This window comes from Protopterus annectens, chromosome 8.part0, assembly GCF_019279795.1.
Source record: "Protopterus annectens isolate FY-2018-M chromosome 8.part0, PAN1.0, whole genome shotgun sequence".
Lineage (NCBI taxonomy): Eukaryota > Metazoa > Chordata > Ceratodontiformes > Protopteridae > Protopterus > Protopterus annectens.
This window is the reverse complement of record NC_056741.1, coordinates 282,774,095-282,791,805: the sequence shown is the minus strand read 5'-3', so window position 1 is coordinate 282,791,805 and position 17,711 is coordinate 282,774,095. Positions and strand designations below refer to the sequence as shown.

The following is a 17,711-nucleotide window of genomic DNA, read 5'->3' as shown; positions in this document are numbered from 1 at the left end:
GCCCCTGCCTGTTGTTGCTGGATCACTCAGCAGACATATTGGCTGTATGACGTCTTACTCTACTCTACAACTCCATGCAAGCTTTCATAAATCCGGCCCAACAAATTAACTGGTCTGCATTTTTCCAGTTTTGCTTGTTGGTAATTCTGTGACTACCTGAGAACCTTAGTAAATATTCTATATTTAGTTTTTTTAACACTGTCATCATTGTGTCAGTGTCTACTAAAATATCATTGGGTGGCACATATGTTTATTTTACCAAAGGTTAAGACAGGGAAAATAAATATATCAGTATACCATTTTTTTTTCAAATAATTCTATGATTTTGATTATTTGCATCATTCCTTTATCACTATATATATATATATATATATATATATATATATATATATATATATATATATATATATATATATATATATATATATATATATATATATATATATATATATATATATATATGGATCTAGGACTATTGAACGAAAGTTCAATAGTCTGAAACCATGATCACCAAACACACTTTAACAAAAGCGTTTTCACCAAAAAAGCGCTTTCGTTAAAGTGTGTTAAAAAAATAATAATAAATTTACTTTTATGCAGGGGGGCAAGCCCCCTTGCACCCCCACACACCCTTACTTTAATATTCTCACTCAGAGATCGCACTACAGTGAGGAAAAGGGAATATTCCCTTATCTGCACCACAGTACAATCCCCACAACAGGCATACTTACACAAAAGTGCTTTCAGTGAAAAGCACTTTCACGTAAGTATGCCCGGCCGATAGTGATTTGGTGATGTTGTCATTCAGGGATCAGAAAAGGTGAAGAGAAAAAATCTTGACTGGAAAGAATCCTTCAGCTGTTCAGCAAAATAAATAAATAAATAAATAAATAATAATAATAAAATAAAAAATAAAAATCAGGGTACAAGAGATGGCTTCCAGTAATTTAGAGGAAAAATAAATCAAATGTACTCAGAGCTAAATAAAACATGGAAAGAGTATATTAACTTAAATAGTAAAAGACTGGAAAAATAAAAGATGTAACTAGTTATTCAGAGGAACTGATAAAACTACAAAAATCAGAGGCTAAAATTCCAAAAAGGCTAAGTATGAGACTTCTCAAGAACAGCAGTTTCAAAAAAATTATAGCATTAGAAGATAGAACACACAAAAAAACTTGAAAATTTATGTTGTACCAAAGAAACTGGAAGGAACAAACTGTATTCATTTTATGAAAGCACAAATAAGCAGCAGACTGGTATTCCACAGTAGGATTTGTTAATTGAAAGGGCACGTGAAGTGTACATTCTCCAAATCTGGCCATGAAAAAGCAGCCAAGACCTGTATTAGTAAAGATGCAATGACACCAGCAGAAAGAGTTGATTCAGGCAAATCGGTGGCAGAAAGGGCAAAGTATTAAAAACTGGAGACAGTAAAATGTTTGTGGAAAATGATTATTCACTGTACACCAGGCAGAAGAGAAACAGATTTATCCTAGCAATCAGGAAATGTCACTTGGCAGGTGTGAGATTCAAGCTGGTGTATCCAGCTATTTTCAAAATTTTGATTTTCATGGAGGAGCAAATATGTTTTTAATGCAGAACAGGCTAAGGAGTAAATACAAAACTTTATCTAACAAAAAAAAAAAAAAGAATCAAACATAAGAAAAGAGTAACAGTAAGTAAAACAATTAGTTATATTAAACATTTTATGATACAAAATGCATGTTATATAGTAAATGAGATGTGTATAGTATGTAGTTGGGGGTATCTTAAATGTGTGGGTGAGGGTGATTTTTTTCAGTGATTACTGTGTGTGATAAAGTTATTAAAGTGAAGAAATATTTTTAAGGAATGTAGGCATTACAATGTAAAAAGAGAAGAAATGCTAGACAAAAAGCAAGTTTAAGATAATGTGCTATAATCATAGGCTGTTGGTTGGGAGATGGGGTGTGACAGTGCACTGATTACATTATTTGTAGAGTTGAAAGCTTTTCCCTTAATTTTGCATAGGTGAATGTCTTCATTAATGCTCTTGGTTTAGTCTAAAAACAAGTATTTCTGCATGCAAGGATTATTGAAAAATAAGACTAAATGATGAATGCCATGAAAAGTGTTAAGTTTATTGCATATATAATGATATTAGTTTGTTTTTTCTTTAGCAAAGGTTCAGTGGATTAAAGGAGAACTTCACCCAAAAGTCTAGTTTTTCTTTTTAAAAGCTGATTTTCCTTCCCTGTAGTCCAACAATGAACACTTCACATGCATAAAAGAAATAATCTATTATGTTTGCCTTTCCTGCATTTGTCTCATCTGTTACATCACAAAGGCTACTAAGAGTGGCACAGTAATTAAGTTAGGTTACTTATCCCAACTACAGAGCCATTAAGGGAATAATTCCTCAAAAACAATGGCATTTAAATGTGCCATATTAGTTACAGATTGCCAGCATCACATCTCAAATAAATAGTGTAACCTGGAGTTTGAACAAAGTCAGGGCTTTCAAGTTTAGTTTTCAGATGCAAATATCTTTCCTTTTAATAACAATCAGTGTCACAACAAAAGAAAGCAAATATGTGCATCTAATTCTTCCTACTTTCTGTCAGTATTTTAGTTTGCCTTTTTTTCAACACTGTAATTTTTGTAAAACTGCATTTTTTTCTGGTATTTTCTTACAGCATTTTTCTATACTATACATTGTTTTGCTGAGACAAGCTAGTGAGTTGAGGAAAGGAGATTAACATCAAAGACTTTAATTCTAGCTACAATATTTAAAACTGTGAATATAACACTAACTGCCCCAGCCCATGTGACACCTATTAATCATAGGGGTCATATTTCTCACAGTTCAACACAGTTGTTACTTTGAAAAGAACAATTAACTCAGCTACATTTTCAAGCCTGTCATACAGATAATGTAACAGAGATGGCCACTAATGAAAATCAAAGAAAACAAAGTAATTAAAAATGCAGACTTATGCTGACAGTGAAAACTAGGCAGTTGCAGCAATTTTGTAAATTGACAAGAGAGAAAATCACAGTAAATGATCCCCTCATCATAAGCAGTTCTTTCTTTACCTCTAACATGACATCAAGAAGGTGAAGGTATTGATTGTAAAACAAAACCATGCTAACCATGACAGCTCCTTCAGATTATTTTGGGGTATAATAAATTACAAAATAATAGTAACCATTTACTTTGATACAAAGATATTAACAATGCAGAAAAGTTCAACATTTGTTGGAAAACATTTTTTTTTCAGTTTTGGGGTACGTTCTCCTTTACGAAGTCTGCAGCTGAAGGCAGTTGTACATTTGGTTCATATGTTTGCAGAGAAACACACTATTTGCACAATCATGCAATTAATCTTGAGAATTTTGAGCTTTGTTTGCTTAGAGAAATGCAAAATCAAAGGTACAAGGGCAAGCAGTGCAGTAAAAATAAAATTTGAATCTAACGGCAGTGAATAAGACATAACAGCTCCCTAGAATCCTTAACATACCATGCATTTAATAGAAAAGTATAATTTAGTTTTATTTAAAGATACCCAGTGCACTTTTTCTTAAGGCTAAAAGTTAATGTTTTCTGTCAGCATACCAACTGTTTTTCATAACTAGTAAGGGAAGAGAGAAAAGAAAAGAACAGACAATAATTAGTGTAAGTGGGAGCATAGGGTATAATGTGCACTTTAGCATGGGGTACCTTAGTTTTAGGTTAGGTAATGCATGTGGGTGCAGCTGTCAGTTTGGGACTATTGTTCCTATCAAGAGGTGTAAACTACATTTTTTGAAGATGTACATAGTTTTGTTCTACGTTGATAGGTTATGGGGTGTTCTGAACTGTATTTAGTTTTTGTTTCAGGGTTTTCATTAAAATAAAAAGTCTTGAAAAACGTGTCATAGGTTCAAATGAAGATGACAAGAAACAAGTGTATAAAAGATCAACATGCCAAACATTAATGTGTATATATAACACAAAAATTGGATATACACATTAAAAAAGTTGTTGTAAACAATAGATGGAAACAGTAACTTCTTATCATAATGGCTGTGCTATCCATTTTATTTTGGAATGTAACACATATCATAGAAGTCAGAATTTAAAAAAAAGCAGGATCTTTCCAAGAACACTCATCAAGAATCCTTGGATGAAGGATGAAAATACTATCTCTTATTGAACTATTCCAGAACAATATAATCTCTCAAAGCTGAAATATTCTAAAATGACCTTAACCAATTGTAATAATTTTATTTTGCACAACCACTATTATGTTTTCCTTTTATGACATGTTGTATATATTGTAAATAGTTTAAATACTTCTTTGTTTAAATTCATTAACATTGTATTATTTTCTATTAATTAATATTTTATTGTAACATTTTATATACCTCCAATAAAATGTTTTGAACAAAAAAGGTAAGAATATAGAAATACAGAGTGCAATTAGTAATGCTGCAGGAGACTCATTTGGGATGAAATGAGTATGTGAATTTCACAAAAAATGAATTTCAGGGAAAATATTCAGCAGAACATCAGAGACAAAGGAAAAGGGGAATAATTATATGAATTGCTAGATAAACTCCAATAATGATAGAAGAAGAAAAAAAGATAATGATGGTAGATTTGTGGTGGTAAGGGGCTACTGCCAAGGAAGTCATATTACACTGGCATGTATTTGTATTCCTCTATAGTCTGCTATTCTGGAGTTTAAGAATATTTTGGGAGAAATAATCAACTTTTGGAAGGGAATATTACTTATAGGTAGGGAATGGAACTTGATTTGCAACAGAGAGGATGTATCTGAGGAACCTAAAATAGAAATATAACAAAAGATGGTAGATTTCTGAAGAAATTTACAAAAATATTTGGTATGGAAGATGTGAATTCAGTAATAGGAAGTCAGAGAATTTGCATATCATTCCTGAAAGTACAATAATTGGGCTAGTCTTGATAGAAATTACAATTCCCATAAGCATGTGCATTTAATTGAAATCTTTGACACGTATCCAATAACTATTTCAGATTGCATACCAATAAATATTAAGATAAAAATGCAGGGTAATGAAGAAAAAACAAGACACTGGCACTTTCCCACCAACCTGTTAAAAAGAGAAGACATTAAGGAATGAGTAGTAGAAATTATTCAAGGGTTATTAGGGAAGACAGACATTTCTTCAGAAGTTATAGGTATTTATTGTGATAAAATGAAAAAAGGGGTATAAAAATTGGGTAGAGATGAAAGAAAAAGGGATACAGTTAAGAATTAATAGGAGTTATTTAGAAGGACTGACAAAGGTTAAAGTATTACAGAATAAGGGTAATCTCACAGAACAAGAAGAGAAACGACTACAGAGTGTTAAAGAGAAAATAAGGTTATATCTGGATAATATGCATGACTTTAAAAAGATTGCTGTTAAGCAACTGTTTTTGAGAATAATTTCAGTGCACAAAAATTTTTAGTATAATGATTTAGGCAACAGAAAGTTGAAAGGGTTGTCACAAACCTATAAAAAGAAAAATAACCAGAGATCCTGTAGTAGTATTCAAGATATTTCAAAACAATTTATGAAAGTTTTAATGAAGCAGAGAAATATGGAAATCGAAGAACAGCAAAAATTGAAATATTTATGAAAGACAAATATGCCAAGGGTAGAGGCAGAGGCTCAGCAATTAAGATAAGAGGGGATGAAATTGTAATGGTGATGTATAATCAATCTGTAGTAAAGTTGCCAGGAATAGATTATATTCCTGTGGAAGTTTGAAAGTTAGGGGGGAAGAAAGTAATAAAGATCTGGAAAGTCTTTTTTAACAGTATTTTAAAAGAAGGAGAAGCACCAGCATCTTGGAAGAAAGCTGTGGTAGCTGTAATACCTAAAGACAGTAAAAACCCATCAGACCTAGCTTGATATAGACTCATTTCAATTTTAAACCATGATTACAAAATGTGTATGTCTATATTAGCTATAAGAAAGACAAATGTGTTGGTTGCAAAAATGGATAGATATGGATCGATGTGGTTTTGTGGAGGGGAGGAAAACATTTGACAACATTAATAGAACAATGATAATCCAGAGGAGACTGTAAGAAAATCCCCCTGTTGTTGGTGGGTCTTGATGCAGATAAAGCATTCAACACAATAAGCTGGGATTTTATGAATAAAGCAATGGATACATTTACATTCCCTGATACAAAATATAGGTTAATTAGAATATATGAAGGATCAGAGCCAAGAATTAAAGTGGGAAGGTTCCTCAATGATAAGTTGTGTCTGAACAAGGAACCAGGCAGGGGTGTCCCATACCTCACAAACTGGAAATATCAAAAATCTGGACAAAGGCCCATCAAAATAGGTACACATCTGTATGCTGATTAACATACAATATGCATACATTATTATGTAAACCTGCCCACTCCAATGGAATTATGGGATACCAACTTTCAAATGCAAACTGAAAAACAGACAATCAAAATATGGCTCCAGGCCCAGGCAGAGTCCCTCCCCCTGCAGCCATTCCAATATTCTATTACTTGGCTATTTCACCCCATTTACCATAATCACTGTAATGTGCATAATGCTGTACCTCTACAATGATTATTTGGATTTTATTTTACATTTTATAGCACAAACACTAATAGACATCTGCTAAACAAAGCAATACAGTCTCACAATGAAAATAGACTTTGCATTAAAACTTCTCTGCTCTTGAAACTCATATTCATTGAAACTGCATTGAAACCCACATCCAAAGAAAATGCATCTGGCAGTGGTGAATAAAGATTACCTTTGGGCTATTTTCAAATCACAGGCTCCTTGCACACAAAACATACATGTATGTATCCTTTGATACATCTTCCTGGCTGTATTAAATTCTATTTTTTGTATAATACAGCACACTTGTTAGAGTGCATTTTAAATTTATTGTTTTGAACATTTTTTCAGTAAGCAGTGAAACATAATGCATGAACCAATAATGACAAAACTGCCCGATTCAGAACATATCCATCATAAAAGTCTAGTAAAACCTCTACAGTCCACCAGTATCAATAAATATGCACAATCTCTGCAGAAGTAAAAGTCATCTAAATAATTCCACATTAAAGAAATCTGTAACTAATGAAGAGGTTGCTGATAGCAAACAACATAATATTTCATTGTTTCATCTACAAATAAAGTGCCTTTTCCCCTTAAGGAATAAATTGCCTATGTATGTTACATTACAAAAATAATAAACTAGTAATATTGCAATAGGGAATGGATGGCAAACTGAAAACAGGTTCATAGTTACTAGGTATCTCCACCAAAGAGGACATTTTCAGGACTGCAGCATCCACCCCCTTTAAAAGCACAAGACAGTACAGTATCAGTAATCCATCTACATACTGTGGCAGTAGAACCCACAACCTTCAGCATCAAAAGCAAATATTTTACCAGATGTGCTACTAAGAACAGAAGCTAACTTGTCATAAGAGGCACTACACTTCTCTCACCATGTAGAACTATGCAGCACAAGAAATCTGGAAAAAGCCAAAGTTTATTGGGGGGTGGGGAAACAAAACCAGAGACACATTTTAAACATTGCTTGTATAATTTTAGAAAAGTTGCTAGAATAAAAAGTTTTGTGTTACCATGTGTTTCCTAAAAGTTAAGAAGACTGAAACGTTAATGGCTATCATTATTTAATGAATTCAGTCTCACTGATTTGTCAGAAAACCACAACTTTTAAGAGGAACAGACCAAAGTATGAGCCAAACATTCCAAACAGTTATAACTAACTGGGGCATTTTCACACAGACACACACAAGTTTCTCTGCAGCTGTACACAGAAGAAAGCACAAGTTTATCTGCAGTTGTACACAAAAGAAAGCACACATTTCTCTGCAGCCTTTACACAGTAATCACATAAATAAAAGCAGCTGTTAAATAAGTAAAACTCACACAGTAATCTAATACTGTTGTTTGTTTAATATGTAAAGCTCATTCTCCTGCCTGCAATCTTTATATACATCAAGCTCATTCAGCTGTTAAATAAGTAAAGCTCTGTCTCACACAGTAATCTAAATAAATGTAATCTGCCTGCAACACAGTAAAAAAAGCACAAGTTTCTCTGCAGCAGCTGTTACTGTAAAAAATACAGGTTTCTCTGCAACATTACACGGTGATCACATAAATAAAATCAGCAGCCGTTACAGTTATCACATAAATAAAAGCAGCAAAGCAGCTGTTAAATAAGTAAGGCTCACACAGTAATGCTGTTTGTTAAATATGCAAAGCTCATTCTCCTGCCTGCAGCCGTGTTAACACACACCAGTTTCTCTGCAGCCATTACACAGTAAGTAATCACATAAACCAAAAGCAGCCGTTAATTTTAAAAGAAGAAAGCAGAAGTTTCTTTACAACCACACACACACACACAAAAACAGGTTTCTCTGCAGCGTTACATGGTGATCACATAAATAAAAGCAGCAACCTTTACGCAGTTATCACATAAATAAAAGCACTAAAGCAGCTGTTAAATAAGTAAGGGTAATGCTCAGACAGAAATGCTGTTTGTTATGTAAAGCTCATTCTGCAGCAGCGGTTAAATATGTAACATTCCTTCTCCTGCCTGCAGCCGTTAACACACACCATTCTCTGCAGCCGTTAGAAAGTAATCAGTATCAAAAGCAGCCGTTAACATTTAAAGAAGAAAGCACAAGTTTCTCTGCAGCCAGCCAGCCACACACGCGCACACACACACACGCACACACACACACACACACACACACACACGCACACACACACACACACACGCACGCACAGGTTTCTCTGCAGTGTTACACAGGACTGATCACGTAAATAAAAGCAGCAGGCAGTTACACAGTTATCATCACATAAATAAAGCAGCTGTTAAATAAGTAAGACTCACACAGTAAATGCTGTATGTATAAATACTGTCCGTTACATAAAGCTCAATCATTCTCCTGCCAGCAGCCATGTTAACACACACCAGTTTCTCTGCAGCCCTTACACAGTAAATAATCACACATAAACCATAAGCAGCCATTAATTTTAAAAGAAGAAAGCACAAGTTTCTCTGCAGCCAGCCAGCCACCACACACGTGCACAGGTTTCTCTACAAGTCTGCAGCTGTTAATGTAAAAATAAAGTACAGCTTTCTCTGTAGCAGTTACAGTGACAGTAACTCCCCTGAAGAGTCATTTTAAGCCTATCCAATAACCCAAGAGGAGAATTAAACCCTGTGTCTCATGTCTATGAAGCAAAGATATTAACCATTATGCCAAATCCACATAATGTGAAGCAGAGTTCATCTCTGACCCTATTCAATAGAATGCTTCATCACAGGATAGATAAAATAAATTGACCCCCAATCTAGACCCCGTGTCTCTGATGGACAGAGATTAACCGTAAGCAAATAGATCCCCAACTAACATACCCATCCACATAACCCCTTACTACCTCCTTGTTAACATCCCCCACTATATTGGCATCCAAGGATCTTGGGGACAAAACTGGGGTGAGTTGCACACCTATGCTTGTAAAGACCCTGACAGTCATTAGCCTAGTAAAAACCTATGAACCTATGAAGTATCATAATCAATCAGAGAAAGATGGTAAAGATTGGGAACTGGGACTGGTAAAGATTGGATAGAAGCTGGATAAGCAGTTTACAAAGGAACAACTGGCGGGCATATATATGACTCATATGTATGCAACAAAGTCAAGATGGTTTAGGATTTTTGCTTGGAAGTGCTTGCAAATGTATTTTATACCCCAAGCAGACTCCAAAGAATTTATACTCAGGTGGATGGCAAATGTTGAAGATGTGGTAGGGAAGAAAGAGGTAACTGGGTACATGTCTTCTGGAAGTTTAATGAGTTGGAAGACTTTACAAATTCTCTACTTTGTCAGATATATTGAGTGAGCAAATGAGTATAATAAAGAAGTGATTTTTTTGTCCTGGGACACAGAATCTGAACTGCCTAAACATTATAAAGCCTTGTTAAGTTTAATTCTGGTATCTATCAAAAACAGCAATTACTAGAAAATGGAAATCAAAGTCTAAACCAACTGTATTTTAAATGCTGAATATTGCAGCAGAGATAAAAGAAGCTGAAACCCTGATGGACCTACTGCATATCCATAAAACAAACAGCACCAGAATTACCCATTCTAAAGACTTAAACCTTGCCTTTGATATTAATAGGACCTGCTGGAGAGACAGGTATGTATCCCAGAGACTACCCCTTCTCTGGAAGGCGAAAATTACATTATTTTGAAAATGGAAGCAAATTGCACAGAAATATATGTAAATTGTGGGAACAATACATGATGAATAATGGTCATGAGTAGGAGGAGAAGTGAGGTTTAAGGGAAAGCAGAAAATCAGCAATTTATGTAATGTTTATATATCTGTTATAAATAAAGAAAAGAGATGTAATGTATAATATATGTAACTGGAAGCATGTTACTATGGTTTGTTTTATTTTATATCAAGATATGTTTGTCTATGTCCTAAGTGATAATTTAATAAATATGCTAAAAACTGTATTAGCAGTTATACATTTCACATTCACAACGGCAGCTTCACTTTGCATGTGAACCAAGATCATGACTCTGTACCCAAATAATGTGTAATGGTAGTAATCAAATTCAGTGAAAAACATTTTACCGAATGTGGCGTTATGATCATTTTATTAGAAAAAACACATTCAAATAGGGAGGGTCACTGCAAAAGGGGTTTCTCCAATTAAGGAGTGATGTATGGGGCCACAACCATGTTATAGAGGTGTAAAGGGTTTTGCCCCATAGATAAAAAAATACTTTAAATATTAATTGAATGCAGTTTGGCTCATTTGTTTTTTTTTTAACAAAAGTCTGGTGTCCATGTTTAATAACACAGTGAATATATATATATATATATATATATATATATATATATATATATATATATATTTTTTTTTTTTTTTTTTTTAGGTTAGCACCCCTTGGCCATTAGAACCTTTCCTGTTTCTGCTTTTATTCAGTTGACCTATTAATTCCTCTATGTCTGAGGGCTTACCTTTCTCATAATTTATGTATGGTCCATCTAAAGATGATAGCTGAGCAACTGGTAATTGTCATCCTAGGGGAGCTTGTGTTTTTTGCAAACTATAAGTTCCCCCTCTCTTGCAGGCTGACGTTACTATTAGGAGTTGGTGAGCAATGAAGAGTAGCTTAACTGCATGCTTCACCCCTGGGCCCATGGGGTGGCCAAGTGATCACACTGAAGCAGTCACACTACACATTAAATACCTAAGTCTGGAAAACACTGGAAAACAGCAGAACATTTCAAGAGTATGTTATTAATACTTAACTCTCCTAAAATGCACCATTTAAAAATGCAGATTACAGTAGTAAGGTAAACTTACACTGATGAATGTGTTTTTATGTTTATTTTATTTCTTGTCCAGACTGAAGTAAGTATCTGAATTTTTAATGGGCTATCCATAGGCCATGCTTCTGTTCATCTGCAACTGTTACCATGAAAATTCTACCAAGGTTTTAGATGTTACTGTATGTCCAAGTACTAACTCTTTCTCTCTCTCTATATAAATATATCTATATGTATATGTCTGCACACCCACATGACAGACTATTTTTAAGAACTGTTGTCTGTGTATTAAGCATATCTTGAAACAGTAAACTGCTAATGTACAATATAATCACATACTGCCCTGCCTTCCCTGAAATCAGATGTAAAGCCATATGATTTCCATACATGAAAATACATGAAACTGTAAAAAGACATTTGCTGCTTATTTATTTATTTATTTATTTGCTGCTTATTTATTTATTTATGTATTTATTTAATTATTTATTTGCTTGTGTTTATAAAATTTTAAGGGGTTGTGTTTCCATACCAAGGACAACAGGGACGGTACAAGCAAAATTACGAGGATGCAAAACAAGGATGTGAAGAGCAAGATGCCCAGCTGGCCACATTCCAGCAGCTCTACCAAGGTACAATAAGCAGCCCTGAGCCACTAACGAATCATACGCTTTTCACTGCACTTAACTGTCTGTGACTTACCAAATGAAGCAGGATACCTAACATGTATAGCCTTAAATTAACACAGTATTCAGACAATTTATTGTATTTTTACTTTTTATTAACATTTATTTCAGTAATGATGATGATGATGATTATTATTATTATTATTATTATTTTAATTTCTAATTTAATAATTCTGTACATTTTCAAAGATGATATATATTACATGTATGTGAATATTGCCTGTCACTATTAAGGATTTTCCTCTGTGTAGAAAGAGAATGTTTTCATGATCAGTCATCATAGAATCCATCACTACACCTTAGTCAGACAGCATTCTATGGAAAGTATTCCAGATAGAGACACTAGGTGGATTCATAAAGATTACCACAATGTGCTTGCTATATGTACACTTACTGTAACTTTTTTGAGTGAATAGACAGCATAAGCAATGTAGTAGGGCTATTCTTGAATTCAGAAAGTGTACACTTTGTGGTAACCTTTATGAATTTGGCCTACTATGCTGTCAAACTGAATGCATGGTTTAAATGAGATAGAGAGCTAAAAGCACTTCAGGTGTTAGCACTAGAAACTCTAAACCAGGGCTATTTGTAAGGCATGCTGCAGAATGCCCAGGATGGACATTATAGTTTTCGCCACTATTCTGGCTAATGCAATTTTAGCAATATTTTGAGAAAAAATGGTTAAGGTTCTTTTGATCCAATGTTGTTTCAGTATTTCACTACAAATCAGTCAGTCATAACTGACGCAACAAAGTGACAATTGCTGAAAGTAATTTTTTTTTCGCAACAATGGGAGCAAAATCCTTAAATAATATAAGTAACCACGAGACTACAATTCCTCAGGGTATGTCCTAAAAACTTTCAATAAGTGCAAGTTACAAAGTTTGACAGTAAAGTTATGCATCGTTCATGCTTTGTGGTGTGAGTACATTTTAAGAAAAGATTCTGTGCTCCGTGCTTTATTTTTACTCTCAATGGTCATGGAGTAGCTGACTTGTCTGTACTGACTTTGATAATAATGAAAAAAAAACAAGAAAATGAATAGCTATTTAAGTTGAGAAGTAAACACATTTTTAGTCAGTTGTGATTAAATTCCAGCTGAAAATTTGTATTCAGACATGCACTCAAATGTTAATAAAGTATAAACAATACTTTGATTTTTTTATTCATTTGATAGCCAGGTAAGCCTATTGGAATACGTGGCAGATTTTAGGGGAAACCCAAAAACACGTCTGGTTAAGTGATTTGTTCAGACAGCATTGCATAACTGGCAAATGCCAAATGGAAGAGGAGGGAATTAACCTCTACGCTGTACTACAGAAAGCAGTTAATTAACATATAAAAACCTCTGAGCTAATTGCCATATGAAGTAATTCGCTTAGTAGTGGAAGCTTACTTGATTGTACTTTTCATTTAAAAAATATATACCAGCGGTTTAATTACTCGCAATTTAGTTGATTTTATTTTTATACAAATGTGTTTATTTTAGTTTTATACTTATTTAATAGCTAAAGCTTATTTGAATTATTTTTTTATAAAAACAGTATTTATTTTAGTTTTATGTAAGATTAAGTAGTTAGTTAAACCTTAATCTAAATAAAAAATGGGGCCAAATTCCAAAAGAGTTGCTCTCAGTGTAAATCTGCCCTGATTCTAGAAGATTTGTTTTCACTGTAAATGAAGTAATTCAGTGTAAGGACTATCTATAAACAGGCTTACACCAGGGGGCAGATTCCAAAAGGCCTGCTCTCAGTCTGCCGTCGGTATAAGTGGTCACTTAGACTGACAGAAAGTCATTTGGGATTGGGCCCAATGTTATTCTGGTTTTATTTTGCATCATTTTATCACTGCTTTTATTTTAAACTTTTTAAACTTGTGTTTCTGATTGTTGATTTTCCAGAATCCTATTGTGAGTGGGAGGAGTTGTACTATTAGATATGCAAATTCCATGTTAACTTGTTCAATTTTTGGCCAAATGTATATACTTTTCATAAGCCTTTGTCCAGAAATTCACTGTCTGCGAAATGAGCGGTATAGTAAACCTAAATAGATGGATGTGGCAGCATCAGATTCTTCCCTGGTATATCTTGTGTTGTTTTCCTCCAGCTTGCAGAATTAGGTTTATTAGCTTGGAGTGTAACTGCCTGTAGCCTGAGTGTATAGTATTAATCTATGAACCTATGACCCCAATAATAAACACTGTGTGCGTCAAACACAGGGCTATGAAACAAAGTCTCATTCACAAGTTTTTACATTAAGTAGCAAGCTATATACTCGAGTTTTATTTTCTTGACGATGTCATGGGCTGCATCTGACTGAACTACCATCACCATAAAATCAAACTTTGTGTTATAGCTATATGCATATATATTTTTTTCTCCCAACTTATTCTGATTGCATTTTATCTATCTCTTGTTCTCTCAATGAATCACAGTATATGTCATACCTTGTTATGTTCAGTAGTCAGAATTCTGTGATGACCATAACCTTTCAAACTGTGCAAAAATGCTGTCTCTACATTTCTTTTGGATTTTAGCCTGGACAGAAGGGTTGGAATGGTGCAATGCAGGATGGCTCCATGATGGCACAGTACAGTATCCAGTCATCAACTCTCGTGAGCAGTGTGGTGGCAAATTTCTGCCCCCTGGAATTCGTAGCTATGGACCAAAGAATAAAAAAAAAGATCGATTTGATGCCTTCTGTTTTACATCTGCAATAAAAGGTAAAACTTCAAACTAAAAAGTCAGCTTTGAGATAACGGTCAGAATGATTAGGTTGTCTGGAGCATATAAGCAGCATGTCATTACTGAACAATCACTTCAAAACATTATTTGATAGAGGTTATTTGGAGCAAATACCTGAAAATCCTGAAATGTCTGCAAAATAAGTACATGCATATAGATATGATTTGTTGTATGTTCCTCTTAGTATCACTGTGCACCTTGTAGCCTTGTTTTGATGAAACATGACTCATGCACCACTGATGTCATTTTAAACTGCTTGTTTACTTTGGTACTTGTTAACCAGCACTGGACATAATAATACCCACTGATCCCAGAAAATCCAACAAAAATAAACAGCAGTGAAGCAATGTGACATATGAGAAAAATGTAGAAATAAATGTAAATGAGTGATAATACAACAGGAAAGAGAAGACAAGCCCATCAGCTAAATGGGTAAATAAGGGGAAAAAAGCATAATGAAAATGGTTAAATAAGAAGTCTGTAAATATTTATAAACAGTGATGTAAAACTTCTGTCAAACATGCTATCATCCTAAAGTCATATTTCTCTTATAGATTCATAGGTGTGTACTAGGCTAATGACCACTGGGCCTTTTTCAGCCTAGCCATGTCAATATGATTATCATCAGTGGCTGTCTTCCTGAAGGATACTATTACACATTGCGTGGCATTTAGGTTTAGTCCACGGCTCTGACACCAGTTATTTGTCTGTGTCAGCCCTTCTTGGTGAACATTAGTGTAGGTGGGGAATTCTGTGACTGCTCCTGATTTGGAGTCATCTGCAGATTTGTTCAGACAAAAGCCCTTAATGTTAGCCTTGACATCAGAGTATTAGATGCCAAAAAGGAGCAGTGCCAGGACCAATCTCTGAGGGACTCCACTGGTAACAGGTCTCTCTGTAGAGGTGGACACCCCAGTTCTAACTTTCTGGGTCCTGCTGTGAGCTAGCTAGTTATCTACTGGGTAACATAAAGGTTTATTCCTTACCTCTTGAGTTTATTAAGAAGGATTCTGATTTTTACACTGACAGCTGCCGCCTACCTAGCTCTTTCCCTACCCATCCGGTCCCTACTGCTTTACCATGTCACTGATTTTTACCACAGCTCTAGACTTTTGTTGGCCTCATCTGTCTTTCTGTTCATTTCCTTCTCTTCTCATCTTTTCCATGCATTTGTCCAGTTGCTGATATTTCCAGGTACAGCTCTGCAATTTTCAATAACCCTCTTCTTATCTGCACTATTCCTTCATTATCATTCCTCTTCCCTCCTGTCTCTAATTCTTGGGTAAGGTCACTGCCCTTGTTCTACTACACCTTCTTCCGTTTATGCACTGAAAATTTAACAAATGAGATGACTCTTTTGGCTTGCCTCCTCTGATTTTCCTGCCACTCCATTGCCACTGTCTAGATTTGCTCTGGGTTTGTTGCAATAATTCTTCAACACCAATTACTTTGCTTAATGCACTTTAACCATCTTTAACCTCTTTGTTTTGTGTTTGCCATCATATAATCATTTGCCTCAGAATGCTAATGTCCTCCACAGTTCCTGCAAATACCCATAAAACTTGTTCCAGTTTAATCTCCTAACACAATTCTTCTGACTCTTCACACCTTTGCTGTCAGAGTCCTTATAAACCTTCTTCTACCATTTATTTTCCTTTATCTTTGGGCATTGTCTACTTAACCAGCCAAGGCAAGGGAAAAGGGCAAATTTAAGACCATTGGAACTAGGGCTGCCATCCATGCTGGAACCTTAGTCACATCACAAGCCTAAGTAAATTTTAGCAAAGGCAGGACTGCACAAATTAAATAAAAGTTAAGGACTTAACAAAGGTTAGATCTAGGTAATTCATGAAAACCCCCTATTCAGAAAATATGGTTGTTTAGAAAATTAAACCAACAGAGAAGTAGACATTGAAAATAAAAGTATATCAAACAGCATCATCCTACAAGAAGCCCATGAGGTTTTTTGAGAATTACAAGGACTATGTAGATATGTTGACAACACTAGAGTAAACAGTGCAAATCACACCAGCATACAAAGTTAATGTGCATTAAAGGTGCATTTAAGATGAGCATGCATGCATGCATGTATATTAAATTGACTGGCATGGGGGTAGGCTACTTGCTAGCATACGTCTAGATGCTAAGAGCAGGGAAGAATCACTTTTATTTTGTTCTTATGTTTGTTACTTTTTATTGCGACTTAAAAAAATGTACAGTAGAATAAACTCTGAAGTGCCAAACCTTATCAGATAAAGCACCTTGCTTTGAGTGAATCTGACTTGAGCTGCCATTGTGAAAATCATCGTTGTATGCCTAATGTCAAGCAAACTAACCAGTTGCCATATCCTACATGAATGTATGCAGTGCATTTGTTAGCATACTGGTTTCTGAACATGGAGTTGTAAGTTCTTGCCCAAGATGTTCTGAAACACTGTCATTTGAGTGCATCATTAAGGCATTCTGCATTGATGAGATGTGCCCATGTTCAGCTGAGAAATTAAAATGAGACTCCTTCCATCAGTTCTTGTACTGCTGTCTTGGGTCTCAAGACAGAAATAAAATTAGAGAAACTGTGTGTTCCAACAAAGTGTCAGATATGAAATCATTATATATAACTTAACAGTTCCAAATAAATTCAAACAAAAGCAATTCCTATCCTCTGTTTCAGCCAAAAAATTAAATTACTTCAGACTTTCGTTTCTTACAAAATAACCTCATTCCTCATTGAACAATGCTAATATACCTTCTCATACAATTCTTCTCATACAAACAGTTCAGTTAATCACTCATTTTTATTTTACTACGGACATCTTTATAACCTTATCTAGAAAAGACACTTTATGCAGTAAAAAATATAGGTTGTCTTCCAAATATTTCATTTTCATAGCTGATTTTTTTTATCCCACTC

At 34.6% G+C, this 17,711-nt stretch overlaps 1 protein-coding gene across 3 annotated transcripts in view; it reads left to right on the top strand.

The window, feature by feature from the left end:
* Window positions 1-17,711, top strand: part of HAPLN2 (hyaluronan and proteoglycan link protein 2) — a 242,970-nt gene that overhangs the window by 185,102 nt on the left and 40,157 nt on the right. For all 3 annotated transcript variants that reach the window (XM_044079782.1, XM_044079783.1, XM_044079781.1), the window contains exons 4-5: window positions 11,886-12,002; window positions 14,593-14,778. In XM_044079782.1, the coding sequence (XP_043935717.1) occupies window positions 11,886-12,002; window positions 14,593-14,778 (303 nt within the window). The remainder of the gene's footprint in view (window positions 1-11,885; window positions 12,003-14,592; window positions 14,779-17,711) is intronic.